The following is a 22,063-nucleotide window of genomic DNA, read 5'->3' on the forward strand; positions in this document are numbered from 1 at the left end:
TACATTATGCTATGAAACTACACCAATGAAAGCAATTTGACTTGCTGTTTAATTAGAAAAACATACACATTTCTACTGCATATTTGGAATAACTAAACAGAACGTTACCATACAGGAGCTCAATGCTCATCAGTGTTTAGCAGTCTTAAAAGAGATATTGTATGCTGAAATATGAGTTTATAAAACATGTATGGGTTTATAGCATCAGTTTACATTTTGTATACTCTGGGTCAACACATGCTAATGCTAGAAATAATTTGCAATATTACAATGCACGGCCTGACGCCATTCTTCGCAAACCTCTCAATTCACATTTACTGCCTTTCTGCGAAACGATGCTTTTTCAACACATTTATTTCCTGCGTGTATCTTTTTTTTTTGTTCATGGGATGTGGGTGTTTCTGGCAAGGCCAGCATTTATTGTCCATTCCTAATTTCCCTCGAAAAGATGGCGGTGAGCCGCCTTCTTGAACCACTGCAGTCCGTGTGGTGAAGGTACTCCCACAGTGCTGTTAGGGAGGGAGTTCCATGATTTTGATCCAGCTGCAATGAAGGAACAGCAATATACTTCCAAGTCAGGATGGTGTGCGACTTGGAGGGGAACGTGGAGGTGGTGTTGCTCCCATCTTTCTTCTGGTTTGTCAACTTAACCCACATCTCCCTCTCCTGAAAGTAAAGTATTGACTGAAGCTGACTAAACACAGCCCTCCAGGACCTCCCCATGAAGCCATTCTTCGTGTATAAACCCAGTTAATAAGTATGGACAACCTAATCAATCATGTACAACATTACAGTCGAGCCTGACCCTGTTCCTACCCAATGTCCATGCATGTTCAATTTTCAGCAAGAGTTACTGGAGAATGATCAGCACCATGAACTCTGGCTGATTTGTCCCTCCCCTGGTTTGGGGTACTCAGGCCAAATGCGCTCTCCAACAGCTGCCCTGGAAGATATCAATTAATACAGCACAGACTGGGAATTGAAGCTGAGATTCTCTGGTCTGTACACAAGGTGGGAGAGAAGCTGTAGCCACTGGGACATTAACCTTTTCTGCATTGTCTTCCTTTTGCTGTTGCCCTTCCAGTTTTGATTCATGGTTTTATTTGTTATAAACAGCATGGCTTGTAATCCCAAGCTGTCCTCCCAGGGACATGAATCTCACGGTCAATTTGATCATTCCACTTTCACAAAAAACTTGTCACAATAACAAAAAGCAACAAATAGTAAGACGGACGGACTTCAGAATGCGAAGTATGTAGGAAGCTGAAATATGCTTACAGGGCTTGGATGTTACTCGAAGAGTGGGGTTACATGAGTGCAGTGCCATTGACTCCTAGCATGTGGGAGTTGCATCAAATACAATCAAATTTACCTTTACCAGTGTGCATTTTGATGGCTGTAGTGGAGATCCAGATTATTATACTCACGGGGTTTATACAACAACAAAGGAATAATTGCAAGAGGCAATGAATTACAATACAATGATTTCCTGACCTTGCCATGAGTTTATGGAGCTCCTGTTTGTGCTGTTGGTCTTCAGCAGCAATGGCGTGCTGAGCCTGCTGTTGCATATTCTGGACAAAGTGCTGCATGTGTTGGAAAGCCTCAATCTAAAATGGAGGACAAATAAAGCAGAATTAATTAGCAAAAGGGATTGAATTAAGCTGAAGAATATTCTCTATGGTGGCCTCACACCAGTACCCTTACGACAACCTCAAATTGGCATGGTGGAAGGTGTAAATCTCAGGGAAGATCAACATTTTCAAACTCTTTCCCCATAAGTATTCTGTTCTTAAATAAGCTGCTAACAGGGCATTCAACTGTGGTGAACATGAACACCAGTTTGCACCATCCATACCAGTTCCTTCATTTTCACAACAGCAACAACAACTTGTATTTATATAGCACCTTTAATATAGTGCAACATCCCAAGGCACTTCACAGAAGTATTACAAGACAAAAGATTTGACACCGAGCCGCATAAGTAGAAATTAGCGCAGGTGACCAAAAGCTTGGTCAAAGAGGTATGTTTTAAGGAGTGGCTTGAAGGAGGAAAGAGAGGTGGAGAGGTTTAGGCAGGATGATCCAGAGTTTGGGGTTGAGCGATTGTAATCAGGCAAGTTACAAGAGAATTAGAGGAGCGCAGATATCTCGGGGGGGGAGGGGGGGGGGGGAGGGAGGGAGGAGATTACAGATAGGGAGGGGCAAGGCCATGTAAGGATTTGAAAATAAGGATGAGAATTAATTAGCAAAAGGGATTGAAATAAGCTCAAGAAAGAATATTCTCTAGAGACCTCACGCCAGAATCCATACGACAACCTCAAATTGGCATGGTGGAAGGTGTAAATCTCAGGTGGGGGACAAGATCAAGCTCAACTGCGATGCCTCCTGCAGTCTCAAAGCATGCCAACACTCATCGGCAAGACTCACACGCCAATAATGGCCACTTATGATAGGTATCAGAAGGGAAAAAAAACAGCAAGCACTTTTGAGGAGGAATGGTGGGGGAAAAAACTGGCAGTAGTGAGGAAAATGAACTGGGAGGAAATAGAGCGCATAATATAAATGGTCTATTTAGCAAACATTCTAGGCAAATGGATCCAAATGAAAAGGTTTCAGTGGGAGCCTTAAGTTACACACACTGCATTACATCAGAAGGTAAACATTACGCTGTCATCCACAAGACATTTTGTTAAATAAGGTATGCTTTCATAGAAAAGGAAAGATAATATATCACAACCTTAAAGAGGACCTTTAGTGTTGGGTCAAATACACACCATTTCTTGTAATTAACCCAGCGTTGAACTTTCTCTTATGCTTTAATGTTACAATGCGCTCCTTGCCCTACGAAAGCAGTTCATTTGTAAAAATGCCTTCTGTGCATGGTGGGCTGATGTAACCTTTGATGAAATGTCAATGCGCGCACATATCATTCCCTGTATTTAAACAAAATTCCCTTGAAACTGATGCCAATAGATCTGCACAACATATTTCCTGGATTTTTTAAATTGAAAAAAATTACATGGAGTAATGAATATGCTGAAAATGCCAACAAACCAGCAATTGAACCAGTGAAGGTAAGCTCGAGAGGCAAACAATTAGGATATAACATTTCTGTTCTTCTCCTTAAGTAATGCGCCAATAAATTTGCAGAAATATGCAGCTGAGATTTTTTTTTGCGATTGTTAAGTCATTAATTACCCACTAATTAACATTTAAAAAACACAAGCTGCCCTCATTTTTAATTATGAGAAATGTTGCTCTCCAACGGCAGAAGCTTGTCTTGCCCTTTGACTCTGGCCGTGTGGTGTTGCCACTAAGGCACATATCTCGAGGAACTTTTTCTGGAGCCAGCTATGGAATAACACGTCTTGAGGCCAGAGATGAGGGCTCAGCCAGGGAAGCTGTGCGACATGGAGAATGCCGCCCCCTGCCCAAACAACTTGATAATTAAAAAAATGAAATATAATTTTTTTTTGTACTAGTTCCAATCTCTTCCCTCTTTCTGACACGACATGTGCTCTAGATTTAGCTTTCCTTTATCTTTTAAAAAAAAAACGCTGAGAGCTGTTATGATCTGGAATGCACTGCCTGAAAGGGTGGTGGAAGCAGATTCAATCGTAACTTTCAAAGGGAATTGGATAAATTTTTAAGGGAAGAAAATTGCAGGGCTGTGAGAAAAGAGCAGGGGTGTGGGACTAACTGGATAGCTCTTTCAAAGAGACAGCATAGGCAAGATGGGCCAAATGGCCTCCTTCTGTGCTGTAAGACTCAACGGTATAAAGAGAATTTAAAAATACTTTTTTTTTTTAAAAAACCTCTTTCAGCTTTCTTACCTGGCAGCCCCGGAGGCAAATTATCCAGCAACCTGCATTTCTAAACCATGTTTGAATGCTGCGTTGGCAACAATCATAATAGCCACTGCCTTACTGAGTCCGACAATAACATGTACCATTTCTGCGGATCGAGTAGAATCATAGAAATTTACAGCACGGAAGGAGGTCATTTCGGTCCATCGTGTCCGTGCTGGCCGGCAAAGAGCTATTCGAGCCTAATCCCACTTTCCAGCTCTAGGTCGGTAGCCCTGTAGGTTACGGCTCTTTAAGTGCACATCCAAGTACTTTTTAAATGAGGCGAGGGTTTCTGCCTCTACTACTCTTTCAGGCAATGAGTTCCAGACCCCCACCACCCTCTAGGTGAAGAAATTTCCCCTTAAATTCCCTCTAAACCTCCTACCAAGTACTTTAAATCTATGCCCTCTGGTTATTGACCCCTCTGCTGAGAAATACGTCCTTCCTATCCACGATATCGAGGCCCCTCATAATTTTATACACCTCAATAAGGTCTGCCCTCAGCCTCCTCTGTTCCAAAGAAAACAAACCCAGCCTATCCAATCTTTCCTCATAGCTAAAATTCTCCAGTCCAGGCAAAATCCTCGTAAATCTCCTCTGTACGCTCTCCAGTGTAAATCAACCAAATGATGTTGGCTAAAGAAAAATGGTAATTAAAGCTAAAACCCATGATAGCTGCTTATTAAGGCATCATTTTCTCCCCTCTCTGTATATATAATTATTTACTAATTCTGGAGTTCTAAAATACTTTCACCTGGAATGTACCCTTCTTTAATATGTTTTGGAAACGAGCCCCGTGCTGGCTCTTCATGCACGGTTTGTAGGTCAATTAGAATTGTTACAACCACCACACAATTAGTCTGTACTGGGGTGGGTAACAGAATGAGGAAGAACAGGTAATGATTATTGCACGCATTGTAAGTTATATGCGAGTAATAATGGAGTTATGCTAATTGGTTTAATATTTACTGAATTGCACAAGGTTTGAGACAGCCAAGCAGGTAGCCTCAACCCTCTGGGGATAATCAAATCCACAAGCTCGCCACAATACTACAGCAATAGGCATTAATTTCCTTAATGGTCAAACCAACTGTCGTAGAGCCCCATTGATCTGCTCCCCAGACAGAAATACTGACATGTGTTCATCATAATAAATTAGGTGACTGTGTCAACCAGAGGGCTCCCAATCATGGCAGTAAAATAGGACCCGTCTTCACGCAGCACAGGAGACCAAACTGCAGTTGTTTGCAGGTTTTAACTGGTCTCTTTAGAAGAACTAGTATTACACAACAGGTTGCTTTAAAAAGAGGCATATCGGGATTAGAATTGGTTAAACATGACAATTCAAATACAACTGGGATTTGTCCATCAGTTTCCACGTTCGTCATTTTCCATGTTTGTCATTTCCCACTTTCAGGCCTAGCAATGTGCCAATGCGATGGTGGGCTTTGACAATTATCAGCATAGGTGCAAAACTTATATGTGGTGTATGCTGAGGCCTGGTGATATCATCCATATCAACAATCAAATTGACACACGCTGACTGCTTGAAGCAACAACTGTTTGCTTATTCAAGTGTATCCAGTGCACATGCTCACGAGAAAATACAGATGAACACCATTCGGCCCATCTTAATTCATCCATCCAGAAATAATCTGCAGTCTTCCCATCAATAGTGCCCTGCTGTTTCTTAAATGGTGCCTGAGCTTCAGTCTACCTGGGAGTCCATTCCATGTGGAAATCAGTTTGAAGAACTTCCTGACATCAATCGAAAATTTGCTTTGCTCTGCACCCATTCTGTCATACCTTACCTTAAAGTTGTGCTCTTGAGTTACCTTTCCTATATTCTTTATTATCTTGTATCCCTCTATGTAGTCCCCTGTCGAATATCTCTTTTTCAGGCTGAAAAGCTCAGGTTTCACGTCACACAAGAACATAAGAATTAGGAACAGGAGTAGGCCATCTAGCCCCTCGAGCCTGCTCCGCCATTCAACAAGATCATAGCTGATCTGGCCGTGGACTCAGCTCCACTTAGGCGTCCGCTCCCCGTAACCCTTAATTCCCTTGTTGGTGAAAAATCTATCTATCTGTGATTTGAATACATTCAATGAGCTAGCCTCAAGTGCTTCCTTGGGCAGAGAATTCCACAGATTCACAACCCTCTGGGAGAAGAAATTCCTTCTCAACTCGGTTTTAAATTGGCTCCCCCGTATTTTGAGGCTGTGCCCCCTAGTTCTAGTCTCCCCGACCAGTGGAAACAACCGTTCTGCCTCTATCTTGTCTATCCCTTTCATTATTTTAAATGTTTCTATAAGATCCCCCCTCATCCTTCTGAACTCCAATGAGTAAAGACCCAGTCTGCTCAACCTATCATCATAAGGTAACCCTCTCATCTCCAGAATCAACCTAGTGAATCGTCTCTGTACCCCCTCCAAAGCTAGTATATCCTTCCTTAAGTAAGGTGACCAAAACTGCACGCAGTACTCCAGGTGCGACCTCACTAATACCCTATACAGTTGCAGCAGGACCTCCCTGCTTTTGTACTCCATCCCTCTCGCAATGAAGGCCAACATTCCATTCGCCTTCCTGATTACCTGCTGCACCGGCAAACTAACTTTTTGGGATTCATGCACAAGGACCCCCAGGTCCCTCTGCACCGCAGCATGTTGTAATTTCTCCCCATTCAAATTATATTCCCTTTTACTGTTTTTTTCCCCCAAGGTGGATGACCTCACATTTTCGGACATTGTATTCCATTTGCCAAACCTTAGCCCATTCGCTTAACCTATCTAAATCTCTTTGCAGCCTCTCTGTGTCCTCGACACAACCCGCTTTCACACTAATCTTTGTGTCATCTGCAAATTCTGTTACACTACACTCTGTCCCCTCTTCCAGGTCATCTATGTATATTGTAAACAGTTGTGGTCCCAGCACCGATCCCTGTGGCACAACACTAACCACTGATTTCTAACCCGAAAAGGACCCATTTATCCTGACTCTCTGCTTTCTGTTAGCCAGCCAATTCTCGATCCATGCTAATACATTTCCTGACTCCGCGTACCTTTATCTTCTGCAATAACCTTTTTTGTGTGGCACCTTATCGAATGCCTTTTGGAAATCTAAATACACCACATCCATCGGTACACCTCTATCCAACATGCTCGTTATATCCTCAAAGAATTCCAGTAAATTAGTTAAACATGATTTCCCCTTCATGAATCCATGTTGCGTTTGCTTGATTGCACTATTCCTATCTAGATGTCCCGCTATTTCTTCCTTAATGATAGCTTCAAGCATTTTCCCCACTACAGATGTTAAACTAACCGGCCTATAGTTACCTGCCTTTTGTCGGCCCCCCTTTTTTTTAAACAGAGGCGTTACATTAGCTGCTTTCCAATCCGCTGGTACCTCCCCAGAGTCCAGAGAATTTTGGTAGATTATAACGAATGCATCTGCTATAACTTCTGCCATCTCTTTGAATAGCCTGGGATGCATTTCATCCGGACCAGGGGACTTGTCTACCTTGAGTCCCATTAGCCTATCCAGCACTACCCTCTGAATGATAGTGATTATCTCAAGGTCCTCCCTTCCCACATTCCCGTGACCAGCAATTTTTGGCTTAGTTTTTGTGTCTTCCACTGTGAAGACCGAAACAAAATAATTGTTTTAAGGTCTCAGCCATTTCCACATTTCCCATTATTAAATCCCCCTTCTCATCTTCTAAGGGACCAACATTTACTTAAGTCACTCTTTTCCGTTTTATATATCGGTAAAAGCTTTTACTATCTGTTTTTATGTTTTGCGCAAGTTTACTTTTGTAATCTATCTTTCCTTTCTTTATTGCTTTCTTAGTCATTCTTTGCTGTCGTTTAAAATTTTCCCAATCTTCTAGTTTCCCACTAACCTTGGCCACCTTATACGCATTGGTCTTTAATTTGATACTCGCCCTTATTTCCTTGGTTATCCACGGCTGGTTCTCCCTTCTCTTACCGCCCTTCTTTTTCACTGGAATATATTTTTGTTGAGCACTATGAAAGAGCTCCTTAAAAGTCCTCCACTGTTCCTCAATTGTGCCACCGTTTAGTCTATGTTTCCAGTCTATTTTAGCCAACTCTGCCCTCATCCCACTGTAGTCCCCTTTGTTTAAGCATAGTATGCTCGTTTGAGACACTACTTCCTCACCCTCAATCTGTATTACAAATTCAACCGTACTGTGATCACTCATTCCGAGAGGATCTTTTACGAGGAGATCGTTTATTATTCCTGTCTCATTACACAGGACCAAATCTAAGATAGCTTGCTCCCTTGTAGGTTCTGTAACATACTGTTCTAAGAAACAATCCCATATGCATTCTATGAATTTCTCCTCAAGGCTAACCCGTGCGATTTGATTTGACCAATCGATATGTAGGTTAAAATCCACCATGATTACAGCCGTTCGTTTTTCACATGCCTCCATTATTCCCTTGATTATTGCCCGCCGCACCGTGAAGTTATTATTTGGGGGCCTATAAACTACGCCCACCAGTGACTTTTTCCCCTTACTATCTCTAATCTCCACCCACAATGATTCAACATTTTGTTCATTAGAGCCAATATCGTCTCTCACAACTGCCCTGATATCATCCTTTATTAACAGAGCTACCCCACCTCCTTTCCCTTCTTGTCTATCTTTCTGAATTGTCAGATACCCCTGTATGTTTAATTCCCAGTCTTGGCCCCCCTGCAACCACGTTTCTGTAATGGCCACCAAATCATAATGATTTGTAATGATTTGTGCCGTCAACTCATTTACTTTATTTCGAATGCTGCGTGCATTTAGGTAGTGTTTTAATACTAGTTTTTAAACCATGATTTTTCGTTTTGACCCCTCCTGCAGCCCCTTTATATTTATACATATTGTCCCTTCCTATCACCTTGTGGTTTACACTTACTTCAGTGCTACTCTGCTCTGCTGCCTCCTGCTTTTTGCATTCTTTCTTGGGGTCCTGTTCATCTGAGTTCTCACCCACTCTAACTAGCTCAGAGCCCTCTCCTGGGTTCCGAATACTCCTTGCATTGAGGCACCGAGCTTTCATGCTTGCCTTTTTATTACACTTTGACCCTTTAGAATTTTGCTGTACAGTGGCCCTTTTTGTTTTTTGCCTTGGGTTTCTCTGCCCTCCTTTCTGTCTTTCGCTTTTGTCTCCATTTTGTTTCCCTCTGTCTCCCTGCATTGTTTCCCATCCCCCTGCCATTTAACTCATCTCTAATAGCACTAGCAAACACTCTCCCTAGGACATTGGTTCCGGTCCTGCCCAGGTGCAGACCGTCCGGTTTGTACTGGTCCCACCTCCCCCAGAACCGGTTCCAATGTCCCAGGAATTTGAATCCCTCCCTGCTGCACCACTGCTCAAGCTACGTATTCATCTGAGCTATCCTGCGATTCCTACTCTGACTAGCTCGTGGCACTGATAGCAATCCCGAGATTACTACTTTTGAGGTCCTACGTTTTAATTTAGCTCCTAGCTCCTTAAATTCGTCTCGTAGGGCCTCATCCCTTTTTTTTACCTATATCGTTGGTACCAATGTGCACCACGACAACTGGCTGTTCACCCTCCCTTTTCAGAATGTCCTGCACCCGCTCCGAGACATCCTTGACCCTTGCACCAGGGAGGCAACATACCATCCTGGAGTCTCGGTTGCGGCCGCAGAAACGCCTATCTATTCCCCTTACGATTGAATCCCCTATTACTATCGCTCTCCCACTCTTTTTCCTGCCCTCCTGTGCAGCAGAGCCAGCCACGGTGCCATGAACTTGGCTGCCGCTGCCCTCCCCTGATGAGTCATCCCCCTCAACAGTACTCAAAGCAGTGTATCAGTTTTGCAGGGGGATGACCGCAGGGGACCCCTGCATTACCTTCCTTGCACTGCTCTTCCTGCTGGTCTTCCGTTCCCTAGCTGGCTGTGGACCCTTCACCTGCGGTAAGACCAACTCGCTACACGTGCTACTCACGTCATTCTCAGTATCGTGGATGCTCCAGAGTGAATCCACCCTCAGCTCCAATTCCGCAACGCGGACTGTCAGGAGCTGGAGGCGGATACACTTCCTGCATACGTAGTCGTCAGGGACACCGGAAGTGTCCGAGTTCCCATATGGTACAGGAGGAGCATATCACGTGACCGAGCTCATTTAAAACGCACATTTAAAACAATTGTACGACATTCCCCCGTCGGCTATTTTACCTGATCTGTTATTTTAAATGGGTTGACACCCTTTGATAAAGTAATGAGCAGTAGAATGTCATATGAACACGTTAAGCACCCACTGCTAGTATCTCCAACTTTAATTTCAAGACTTGGGTTACTGCCTCAGTTTCAAGTGCAACAGAGAGAATGCAAAAGGGAAAAAAAAATAACAGTAAATATAACAGAAACAGAGAAACATAGAAAATAGGTGCAAGAGTAGGCCATTCGGCCCTTCGAGCCTGCACCACCATTCAATAAGATCATGGCTGATCATTCACCTCCGTACCCCTTTCCTGCTTTCTCTCCATACCCCTTGATCCCTTTAGCCGTAAGGGCCATATCTAACTCCCTCTTGAATATATCCAATGAACTGGCATCAACAACACTCTGCGGTAGGGCATTCCACAGGTTAACAACTCTCTGATTGAAGACGTTTCTCCTCATCTCAGTCCTAAATGGCTTACCCTTTATCCTTAGACTATGTCCCCTGGTCCTGGACTCCCCCAACATCGGGAACATTCTTCCTGCATCTAACCTGTCCAGTCCCGTCAGAATTTTGTATGTTTCTATGAGATCCCTTCTGATCCTTCTAAACTCCAGTGAATACAGGTCCAGTTGATCCTCATATATCAGTCCAACCATCCCGGGAGTCAGTCTGGTGAACCTTTGCTGCACTCCCTCAATAGCAAGAACGTTCCTTCCTCAGATTTGGAGACCAAAACTGAACACAATATTCCAGGTGAGGCCTCACAAAGGCCCTGTACAACTGCAGCTCCTATACTCAAATCCCCTAGCTATGAAGGCCAACATACGATTTGCCTTCTTCACCGCCTACTGTACCTGCATGCCAACTTTCAATGACTGATGTACCATGACACCCAGGTCTCGTTGCACCTCCCCTTTTCCTAATCTGCCACCATTCAGTTAATATTCTGCCTTTGTGTTTTTGCCACCAAAGTGGATAACCTCACATTTATCCACATTATACTGCATCTGCCATGCATTTTCCCACTCACCTAACCTGTCCAAGTCACCCTGCAGCCTCTTAGCGTCCTCCTCACAGCTCACACCGCCATCCAGTTTAGTGTCATCTGCAAACTTGGAGATATTACACTCAATTTCTTCATCTAAATCATTAATGTATAATGTAAATAGCTGGGGTCCCTGCGGCACCCCACTAGTCACTGCTTGCCATTCTGAAAAGGACCCGTTTATCTCGACTCTCTGCTTCCTGTCTGCCAAGCAGTTCTCTATCCACGTCAGTATATTACCCTGAATACCACGCGCTTTAATTTTGCACACCAATCTCTTGTGTGGGACCTTGTCAAAAGCCTTTTGAAAGTCCAAATACACCACATCCACTGGTTCTCCCTTGTCCAGGCCGAAAAAGGGCTTTTGTAGTGGTCAACTTTACAAGCTGTGTAATGAAGACAATTACAAATAGCCAAACTATTGAACCACAGGAGGCCCAGAGGGGCAATTAAATAGGACAAGGGGTCAAAAGTGACACATTGGAAAAATTCCATCTGGTATGAGACATAGACGAATGATTGTGTGACGCAAAAGGAAATTAGTGAATCGACAATTGTGCATGCGGGCTTTGGGCCAATTAAATGGCATGGGGGGGGGGGGCGAGCCGTACACGAGGCTGACATGCATCATTAAGTGTATAAAAGGTTGCTTGGAACTTTGTACCATTGGAGTGGCCTGGATACAGACAAACCAGCAGGCAGGCTCCCCACCAGTGCAAGGTAAAGACTACTTGAATCTTCAAACCCAGACCTGGTGTTGAGTGTTTATTTTAAATACCCCACTATACCAACCTCGAAGAATTATTTGAATAGATAAAGGAAATGCAATGAAAATGAATTTTCGAAAAGTGTTATATGGTACCTGTGAAAAATTCTGTGATATTGTCACTGTACATAGGCACCTAGAGGCAGTATTAGCTTTAAACTGGAATATTTATATGAACTTGTGTTCTGCATAAATCTATTGCCAGAGCTGGGTAAGGTTTAAGATGGCCGCCTGGCTCCAGTGTGCCTGGTATCTGGAAGATTACTTTTTGTCTTCAGTTTCCAAACAGTTCTCTCCCCTCAGGTACTGTTCCCCTACCTTTCAAAATTGCCGTCATCACCCCATCATCAAATAGTCCACCCTCAACCCTGAACAACCATGCTATCCCCAATCTCCTTTTCCTCCGCAAAGTCCTTGAACACATTGTCACCTCCCAAATTCGTGCCCATTCCTGTCACTCGATGTTTGAATCTCTCTAATCAAGGTTCCACTCTTGTCACAACAGCAAAATGGCCCTAATCAAAATCACAACTGAAATCCTGTGACTCGTACCATGGTACATTTTTCCTCCTTGACCTCTCTGCAGCCTTTGACATGGTCAACCACACCACCACCACCCCCTCCTCCCCTCCCCACCCCCCACTAACGCTTCATCTCTATTGTCCAGCTAAGTGCGACTGCCTTCGTAGTGTGCCAGTTGCAGCCAGAGTTATCTCCGGAAATGGCTTATCTCACACTCCTGTATAGTTATCTCTGGAGCTCCCCAAATATTTATCCTGGCCCCCTCCTCTTCCTCACCTACATGCTGTCTCTTAGCAAAATCATCTGAAGTTAAGCTTCCACATGTATGTTGAGGACACTCAGCCCTCTTGATCCTCTGTCAGACAGCTAGCTGACCACCCAGTCTTGGATGAGCTGCAATTTCCTTCAGTTAAACATTGGGAAGACCAAAGCCATCATCTTTGACCCCTGCCTCACTCCGTATCCTTGCCACTGATTCCATCAACCTCCCCAACCATTACCCCGAGCTGAGCTTCTATTGCAAATACTCGCTACTTCCACCTCCGTAACATTGCCTACCTCAGCCCATCTACTGCTGAAGCTCTCATCCATGCCTGTATCTAGACTTGACCATTCCAATATCCCAATGTTCTCCTGGCTGTCCACCTGTTGACCTATTTTGGCTCTTGGTCTCCCAATGTTTCCAATTTAAAATTCTCATACTGGGTTTAAATCTCTTCATGGCCTAGCCCACCCCAATCCTTGTAACCTTCTCCATCCCTACCCCTCTGCCTCACAACTCCGTTCCACCAAATTTGAGCTCTTGTACATTCCTTCTTCCTTTGCCCACCATTAGCAGCCATGCCTTCAGCCATCTTGGCTCCACACTCTGGAATTCCCTCCCTAAACCCCTCCACCTCTCCAATGTTTCATCCTCCTTCAAAAACCTCCTTAAAACTCATCTCTTCGACCACACCCCCAAGATCTCCTTCTGTGGCTCAGCATCTATTTTTGTCTGATTTCTGTCAAGTGCCTTGGGATATATTGCTACATTAAAGGAGTTATATAAATGCAAATTATAGTATTATTCTGCTGTTAGGTGTAGAGATGTTTAACTTGGCCAAAAAGTATAATGAGAGTCTAAGTGTTAGTGATGGAAGTTTGCAAATTGGCAGGTGTTTATAAATTTTCAGCTCCCGGTCAAAAGAAACCAGCTTTGAACTAACGGTTCCTTTTTAGCAATTCTTCTGAAGCTTTGATGTCTGACACTTGAAGTATGTTGGCGGTGCGCTAGAAGACTTAAAAAATATTAGAGAATGTCTGCTTAAAATGGTAACAAGCAGCATTAAAATTTATGATTTTGACCTTTTCAAAATGTATTGTTGGTACCGAGTGTTTGAGCTGTATAACAATAGTATGAAGCACTAATGCAAGAATCAATTTGAGACAACAAATTAAGGGAATCACAGAAAATCATATTGTACATATTTGGCTTAAGTTGAGGGGTTTAGAATGAGGGGCCATAGAAACAAGATTAAATGTAAGAGAACTAGAACAGAGAACAAGATAAACTTCTTTACACAGAGAGTGGTGAAGCTGTGGAATTCACTTCCAGAATTAATGGTTGAAGCAGAAACAATATCAAATTCAAGATTAGATTGGATAGGTGGATGAAGGAAAAAGGATATGGGAACAGGGTAGGTAAATATGATTGGGACTATTTGTTCAGATGGATGATAAATGCTGACACTGTCTAGTTGGGTTGAATGGCCTGTTTCTGTGTTGTAACCTATGTAATTCTGTGTTATAAACCTTCTGGCAACACCAAACTGTCCCAGGAAGGTTTGTTACTGGACATTTTGGGCTCAATTTTCTCCAATTATCTGCGGCGTTTTTTTTTGGCGTGCACCGTTATTTTTTGGAGTAAATTAAAATCCCCAAAGTTTCTGTGCCAGCGGAATTCACTTAGATAAGTTTTTTTCAAAGAGTACTATTTTTTTTAAACCTCATTGGGGCGTAATCTGCCACCCGCGCCAACTCTGGCTATTTATGCAAATTTGGCCAACAACGATTTTTCTTAATATGGCGTATGTGTCCGCTCTGAAAAACCTTCTGGGAATGAACAAAATCAGCACAGATAAGAGAATCAGCACAGAAGATCCAACGGCAGAGAGTGGGTAATTATAACCTCTTTTACTTACCGGTTCTGTAGTACTGTGACAATATCCTTTTTGTCTTTAATCTTGAATTAACTTTAGTCTTGGGGTTTTTAGTCTGGTCTGTCCACCCTGGAGTGGCACCGGCTCCGGGGGGAGGGGAGGGGGCGCATAAGGGCCTTTCAGCCTGGATTAGGAGCAGTACCGGTTCCGGGGGAAGGGGGGCCTTTCGGCCCAGGCTTGGAGCGGCACTGGCTCCGGGGGTGGGGAGCATAAGGGCCTTGTGCAGATTGCTGTGAGCTGACCAGAACGTCTTGTATGTTTCACTTTCCAGCTGCAGCCTGCATTGTGTCCCTCGTTACCCTAGCAACCCGATCTTTTTGGCGCACATCTTGGGCTCCACCCATAGAGCTTAAGGGCAACGTGCGCTGGGCCTCATTCACAAGTTAAAACAGGGAAACTTTCACATTTTTTGGGGGCGTATTCAGTCCCCCAAAAAACGGGCATAACTCCAAGTATGCCAAAAAACGGCATTGGGGAAATTTGAGCCCTATGTCTGTAGTTTATTGGGAAATCAGTTGAGACATTTAATTTTAAAAAGCTAGATGGAATGAAATATAGTTTATATGATTTGAAGATTTGTCCCTGTATCGTTTCAGCTCCTCCATGTTGTCGTGTTAGCTCACTTTGCTGGCACCAGAGTCGCTGGAAATAAAAATGATCTATTTTCACCAGGACACTATTCAAAAAGAAATATTTGAGCTTCATTTCGATGGTTGTGTCATCTGTACTAGTCAATTGTGATTGCATCTTTCAAATTCCTTTCTCATCATTGAACTTGGCTGCTCAGTTCTAAGAAATGAAAATCTGGAGGAGAGGTAATGTCGATAGTGTGTGTATATATATACATAACACATACATATATATATTCTATATATGTGTTGTGTGTCTGTTGTGACGGGGAGAACAATTATTCTCTTATGAGGCTATGATTGCAATACTACAGCTTGAACTGAAACACAATCCAGGGAAAGCCCTACACTGCTGTTCATCTGAGGAAAAAAACATGCGTTTAAGATGGTCATCAGTGGGAGAATAGTTTCCTTAATAAAGACAATCAACTCCTCAATTACTAAAGTACAAAAACAAAAGATTGGAATAGTACGAGTAAATAGCTTCACAACTTGAAAAGGAGCAACTGAAATATGTTCCAGAAAATGTTAGTGTTACAATGAGAAGCCACTGTAAAGTAAAGCTGGAAACCTGGAGAGGGCAGTAATAAATATTGGCATCAGCAGTCCTAAACTCATAAAATCATCACATTTAGTTGGAATTGACAGAATACAGCACATGTAAAATCAACTAGTTAGAATATATTTAACGTGCTGTGCAAGTAGTAACTTATCTCAGCATAATCATCAGTATGGTGAAACATCCAAAAAAACTCAAAGCGTAAGTTCTTCACCCAACTTAACAGGAATAGAATGAAAAAATGAGCAATTCTTTTTCCATAAGAAACATCAAGGATGAGAAAGGGCCATTGGGCCCAATGGAGCACGTCCTTCCAGTATTCTAACTCCCTCAGCCGACCACCTGCTTGTGTTCCGAATGCCCAAACCTATCAAAGTCTATGGGGGCAAAATTACCCTGCACCCAGATTGTCCGGGGCCAGGACTTTTAGCGCCTACTGAATTGCCCTTACTGCCCCTGAAAGGAAGCGTAATGCAATCTCACCCGCTCCACTTTCTTTGGGGGTAGTAACCAGGCAGTACTGGGACAGAGAGTCAAGCCCTTCGCTTAAGGGGGAGGGCCGCTGCGCACTCTGCACGGCCTCTGATGGCCTCCCCTAGGCCACCAGGGCAGCGTGCGACGGGCCAGCAGCCTGGCACCTAAGACGGAGTGCTGGGCCGCTCGATGGCGGCCCGGACCATGTTAGGGCCTCCACTGTCGAGCCGACCAGAGTCGGCCGGCAAAAAAAGATGGCGGCCCGGGGCACTGGCGCCCTCCCCCTTTAAGCATTGCTCCGAGAGCGGATGTCGGCCAGCTTCTCGATTTGCGAAGTTGGCGTTGAGATCCACTTGTGCCAGCCTCGCGACGCGGGGTGGTAAGGGGTCGTCGTGCATTACGTCATTGCCGGTTGCGCAGCAGCCCAGGGCACTAACCGCGGGGCGCCTACACAAATTCTCGGCAATTTCCCGGGAGGCAGTAGCGCCCGCCCCCCTCCCCAGACGCAAACAGTGCCCCCCCCGGAGGTGCTAACGGGGCTATAAAAAAAAGAGCCAATTTCGCCTCCTATATCTCTACAAACGAGCCTTGCAGCTTATTACAATCATCACTTTTTGAGCTAAGAAGTTCTTTGATACCTGATCTCAAGCTATTTTTCACTAGTTCATATTTAGGACCTCTTCATCTTGCCTTGTTTTACCTTATCTAAGCTATTTATCATTTCTTTAATCATAAAATACCATGGTTTAGAACTATTGCTTTATGATGAAGTGAATCCAGAGATGTTGAGACTTTTAATTCATGAGAACTAACTGCAGGCCCATAGGGCCTAAGTTTCCACACGATAAAAAACGGGCGCCCCTCCGAGCTGGGCGCCCGTTTTTCACGCATAAAACGGCGCCTAAAAAAAAAAAATCGCGATTCTGGAGCGTTCTGCAGCTCCTTGTTTGCCTGGCGCGGCGCCCAGGGGGGCGGAGTCTACACTCGCGCCGATTTTGTAAGTGGGAGAGGGCGGGTACTATTTAAATTAGTTTTTTTCCTGCCGGCAACGCTGCGCGTGCGCGTTGGAGCGTCCGCGCATGCTCAGTGTGAAAAAAACATTGGCACTCGGCCATTTTTGTAGTTCTTTATAGCTGTTTAATTTTTGAACATTTTTTTAATAAAAGCACATTGCCATCAGCACATCTCACTGCAGCCTTCTCACTGTCTCCTCCCCCCCCCCACCCTTGCGGGAAAGAACGGGCGCCTCCTCTCCTCTCCTCCCCCCCACCCCCCCGGCGGGTAGAATGGGCGCCTCAGGCTGACTGCAGAATTCTCCGTGCCTGAAGCACTTTCACACAGGTAGGAAGATGGTTTATTTAATCTTTTCTTTGCTTATAAATGTTTATTCAGGATGGATTTATTTGTATAATATTTGTAGAAGTATAAATAAGGATTTATTATAGAATTTAATGAGTTCCCTTCCCTCCCCCCCCCACCTCGTTCTGGACGCCTAATTTGTAACCTGCGCCTGATTTTTTAATGTGTAGAACAGGTTTTTTCAGTTCTACAAAAATCTTCACTTGCTCCATTCTACTTTAGTTTGGAGTACGTTTTCACTGTGGAAACTTTGAAATCAGGCGTCAGTGGCCGGACACGCCCCCTTTTGAAGAAAAAATTCTGTTCCAAAGTAGAACTGTTCTACCTGACTAGAATTGCAGAAAAAAAAATGTGGAGAATTGCGATTTCTAAGACAGTCCGTTCTCCACCAGTTGCTCCTAAAAATCAGGCGCAAATCATGTGGAAACTTGGGCCCATAGTACCTATGCAATATACCAGGAGTTGTAACCTACCTTGCGAGTACTCTTCCACATGTATTTCATGTAAGCATACGTGACGTGGGGGTGAACTGTCGACAGAGGCTGATCAAGGTGTTTCGAAGGATCTACGCCGAGCAACTGTACCAGGGTCTTATGAGCTAAGGCCTAGAAACAGAACAGTTGGAATATCAGAAAGTATTTGAAAAATAATCCCAGGAACAATAAAAAAAAGTTTCACTTACTCTTTATCTATATTATAAATTTAACGTCTACATTATACTTCGTCAACTTTTTCCAATTTTAATCTGGAGGCGGGTCGGGAGCCGGGGAGAGGGGGCTAGAAAGTTGCCGGGAGAACGGATTTCCCGCAGGCCATGTCGAATTCAATGGCAGGGCCTGATTAACATTTCAAAGCACCGATTCCTGTCCGCAGCCAGCTAAATGGAGAGGCTGCGGGTGTGCAGGCCTGCGGCACTAGGCCGCAGAGAGGAGGGAGGGTGGGATCGTGGTGAGATCAGAGGTCTCGTGAGGGGGATCGGAGGTCGGGAGGGGCGGTGGGGACGGGATGTCCGATCGCAGTGGGTGGGTGAGGCAGGGATGCTGGATCCAGCATTTAAGTGTAAAGGCACTTGCCTCCTACATCCAGTGCTCACCTTCCTTTAACTGGTCGGTTTCCCGAGGCCCGGGAAAAAACTGGAAGTTGGCGGGTTGGGTCAGGATTCCACTTTTTTTTTTTAACCCTTTAACCTCCCCACCCATCCCAAACCATCTGTTTTTTGAGGTGAAAACTCCACGCCCGCCCCGCCCCCCCCCCCAAAATTCTCATGTCCACATTGTGAATGTAAACTGTATGTAAACTTCTCGTGCTCTATTCACCTCGCGCTAATTGAAGAACTGCAATGTGTAATTAAGCAAGACACATTTATCAAGACCATATTTTAAATATGGACAGAATAATTTCGAATGGAAGTATAAAAATAAGAACAGAATGTATGAAACAGGGACAGAATTATGTCTGCACACGCTGATCCAATTATCTCCAGCCCTCTAACCCCCCTTTCACTTGAAGTCCACAATTGTTCTTTGCTCCCTATGTACGATGTCATGGGAGAGTGATTTGCAATCAAAATTTTATGAATATTTATGAACTGTGGTGTTGTTTTTAAATCAAAAGCCATGAGGTTATTATAGTTTGTCAGTTCACTCTCAAAAGAGTTGTGAACTGGAAAGTAATGGGATACATACTTCTATTACTATCAAAGGCAAAGGAATTTCATAACTCAAAGTTAAGTGAAGTTAATGTAGTCTTGAAACTGCACTTCCTCCAGTGTCTTCTTACCAAACGCCCATTCTTGCCACAGAGACTTGCATACTTTAACCAAGTCCTCATATCTTCGTGTGGACCAATGACAAGGGAGCGAACCATTAGAATTCGCTGCCAATCTTCTACTATCTGCTGGCAGCCCTGTGGGAGGAAATAAGAGGAACTTATGGGTGAGCAAATCTTTACAATTGTGCAAGAACTTCCACAATTCTCCTCAGTTTTTTCTAAGTTTCTTTGATCTAAATTGATATTGCTGGCTCTCTGCTTTTGTGGATGGACACGCAAAGGCAACACTTCAACTGAGAGTTAGTTGCCTCCTTGTGGTTTAGTGGATAATTGGGTCACATGGTGTGACCTTAAGCTCAGAATGTGCCAAACCCGATCGAGTCACGTTAGCTGATTTCAGTCACGATAACAGAGGAGGAGAAAAATCAGTTCAAGTTCCCACTTTAGATGCTATTCCCTGCTGGAAAGCATGCATGTGTGTAGATGTCGAGCATGAACAGGATTGGGCTTAGCTAGGGACCTACACACACATTGAAATAGCCTGCCAACACTCACTATCTTACTCACATAGGAATAATGGCCAATTGAGTGCAGTACTAGAAGGCTGCTGGCACATTGGAATCATACCTCAGCATGAGTCAATGCCTTTAGGAGAGAAGGGGAGAAACTGGGGGGTAAAAAAAAAAGAAACATTAAATCATTGACTTGGCACTGTGGTATTGAAACACAACCAAAGACCTCATTATTAATGTGTACAACACCGTCTGATCTGGTTTACATCATTGAGTCAGGCCTGCCAATGTCAGTGGCCAATGAATGAATAAAATAAAAAACAAATTGAAAAAACACACTCCTGTAAAAACGAAATTAAAACTTGGAAAGCTAAGGTTTATGAAATAAGGGATTATTTGGTCTATTCATCTTCAGATGCAGCCAGTAATTGGGCATATAAGCACTTGATTGTAAAAGTCATGAACTAAAAATAACTCCAAATATCCTGCATATTTTTTCTGCTGAGTCTGGAATATGTAAAGGAGATTGGAATGCCGGCTTAAATAGAAGCTCTACAAATTCTGTTTAACATAAAATGGGGCACTTGTTTAACATACTTCTGCTTGCCTTCACACACAAACCAGAAAAAACAAACTGAAATGATCCTGCCCTGGAAACGGTGTAAAAGTAGCTTTGAATCCTATAAATAATACAAAATAAATTCTACAGGGAACCTCGATTTTAAAAATGAAGAGTTTTGAAAATTAAATACAGGGTAACAGCTTGAGGCTTTTGAAAATGATTATTAGATTTATGGATTTGTAGTGAATAGTTTTGGCATCCAAGTAAAGAATATATAATGACATCTTATCTGTTGTTATTGAAAGCAAGTCTCAATTCTCTGCACAAATGCTGAACAAACGTTTCTGTATCAATATAGTATTTCTGCTCTTGTGCTCGGTTCTGTCTAATCTCCCTGCCAGAGTTTACATTGCCCAAATTATTCCCTGTAAACCACCAAATAAAAAACACAGATACAAGGGTAAGTTCTGTGTCCTGTGCTCCTTGAGTGAAGGGACAGAGCTACAACACTGGAAGCGAAGATGGCAGAATTTATCGTGCCATGTAAACATTAATAAATGGAAAAATACTTCAACTAATTTGGGGGTGGGGAAGTTCTTGTTATTTACTGAAATACATTCTTTATACATACGAGTACAATTAGGAAACCTTCCATTTCAGAATAGCTAGCATTTACACCTAATGTATTTGTGAATATTGACTGTTTACAATATTCAGGTGTTGCCTCAGAACCAAGTGGTGAAGAACTCGTATTATAAAGAAAGCCATTTCAAAGAATAATGTGGTTTTAATTTCAAGTAATGCCAACTGTACATATTCTTAATTGCTGCATGCTCCTGATTAGCATACATTTTCATAATTATTTCCTGTATACAATTTAGGAGGAGTACATACAGCTTTCCTGATGGACCAATGGATTTAATGTAATGTAATACTGAGTCACATAAGCCAGAAAGGTTCCAGGTTCAATTTCTATTCTTTGCTGAGTTAGCTGATCTCAGGTGGGGGAATAATTTGCCTCAGTTACCTTGGGTAAAACAAAAAATAATCAGCCTGGGCTCCCACTCTTGATCGATTATCCACCGACTCTTCCTGGACATCCACAGCTGCTGATCTCAATGCAGCTCCACAATATGCTCAGCTGATTGAATGATAAATGTGTGCTTGGTCTCAGATTGATTAACAAAAGGGGAATGTTTGCTATAATGCTCATGGATTCCTTTTTGTAAAAAAAAGTTTGCAGACTTGCCTGCAGTCGTTCCCACCAGGTTTGTCGTATGATCTCCCTCCGCTCTGGAACTAGCTTATATTGGATGACCTCTTCCAGCTCGGACAGCATCTGACAGGACACCATGGCCTACAAGAACAAGAGCTCAACTTACTGCTTATGTTTCATTACTCGCAACTTGTAGACACATAAAAAGTAAAGCGAGGAAAGACCACCGGGCTTACCCTATGCATTAGATGATGCAACTCCGTGCATCACCATCCCCAACTAACAGTATTAACACCTGGAAGAAGGGTTTTAAAAAAGAGTGGCTAATTTCAGGAAACATCTGGCAGAATCTCCTCCCCGACTTCCTAAGGCAATCGACAAGGAGA

General features: G+C 43.4%; 1 protein-coding gene across 1 annotated transcript in view; it reads right to left on the reverse strand.

Moving 5' to 3' along the window:
- Positions 1–21,813, reverse strand: part of LOC139228786 (serine/threonine-protein kinase mTOR) — a 78,881-nt gene extending 57,068 nt beyond the window's left edge. The window contains exons 1-4 of the mRNA XM_070860157.1: positions 21,711–21,813; positions 19,397–19,522; positions 18,091–18,222; positions 1,495–1,610 (exon numbers count right to left, since the gene is read on the reverse strand). Of these exons, the coding sequence (XP_070716258.1) occupies positions 1,495–1,610; positions 18,091–18,222; positions 19,397–19,522; positions 21,711–21,800 (464 nt within the window). The 5' untranslated portion in view covers positions 21,801–21,813. The remainder of the gene's footprint in view (positions 1–1,494; positions 1,611–18,090; positions 18,223–19,396; positions 19,523–21,710) is intronic.
- Between the last annotated feature and the right edge of the window lie 250 nt (positions 21,814–22,063).

The sequence above is a fragment of the Pristiophorus japonicus genome, chromosome 18 (genome assembly GCF_044704955.1).
Source record: "Pristiophorus japonicus isolate sPriJap1 chromosome 18, sPriJap1.hap1, whole genome shotgun sequence".
In the NCBI taxonomy this organism is placed as follows: Eukaryota; Metazoa; Chordata; class Chondrichthyes; family Pristiophoridae; genus Pristiophorus; species Pristiophorus japonicus.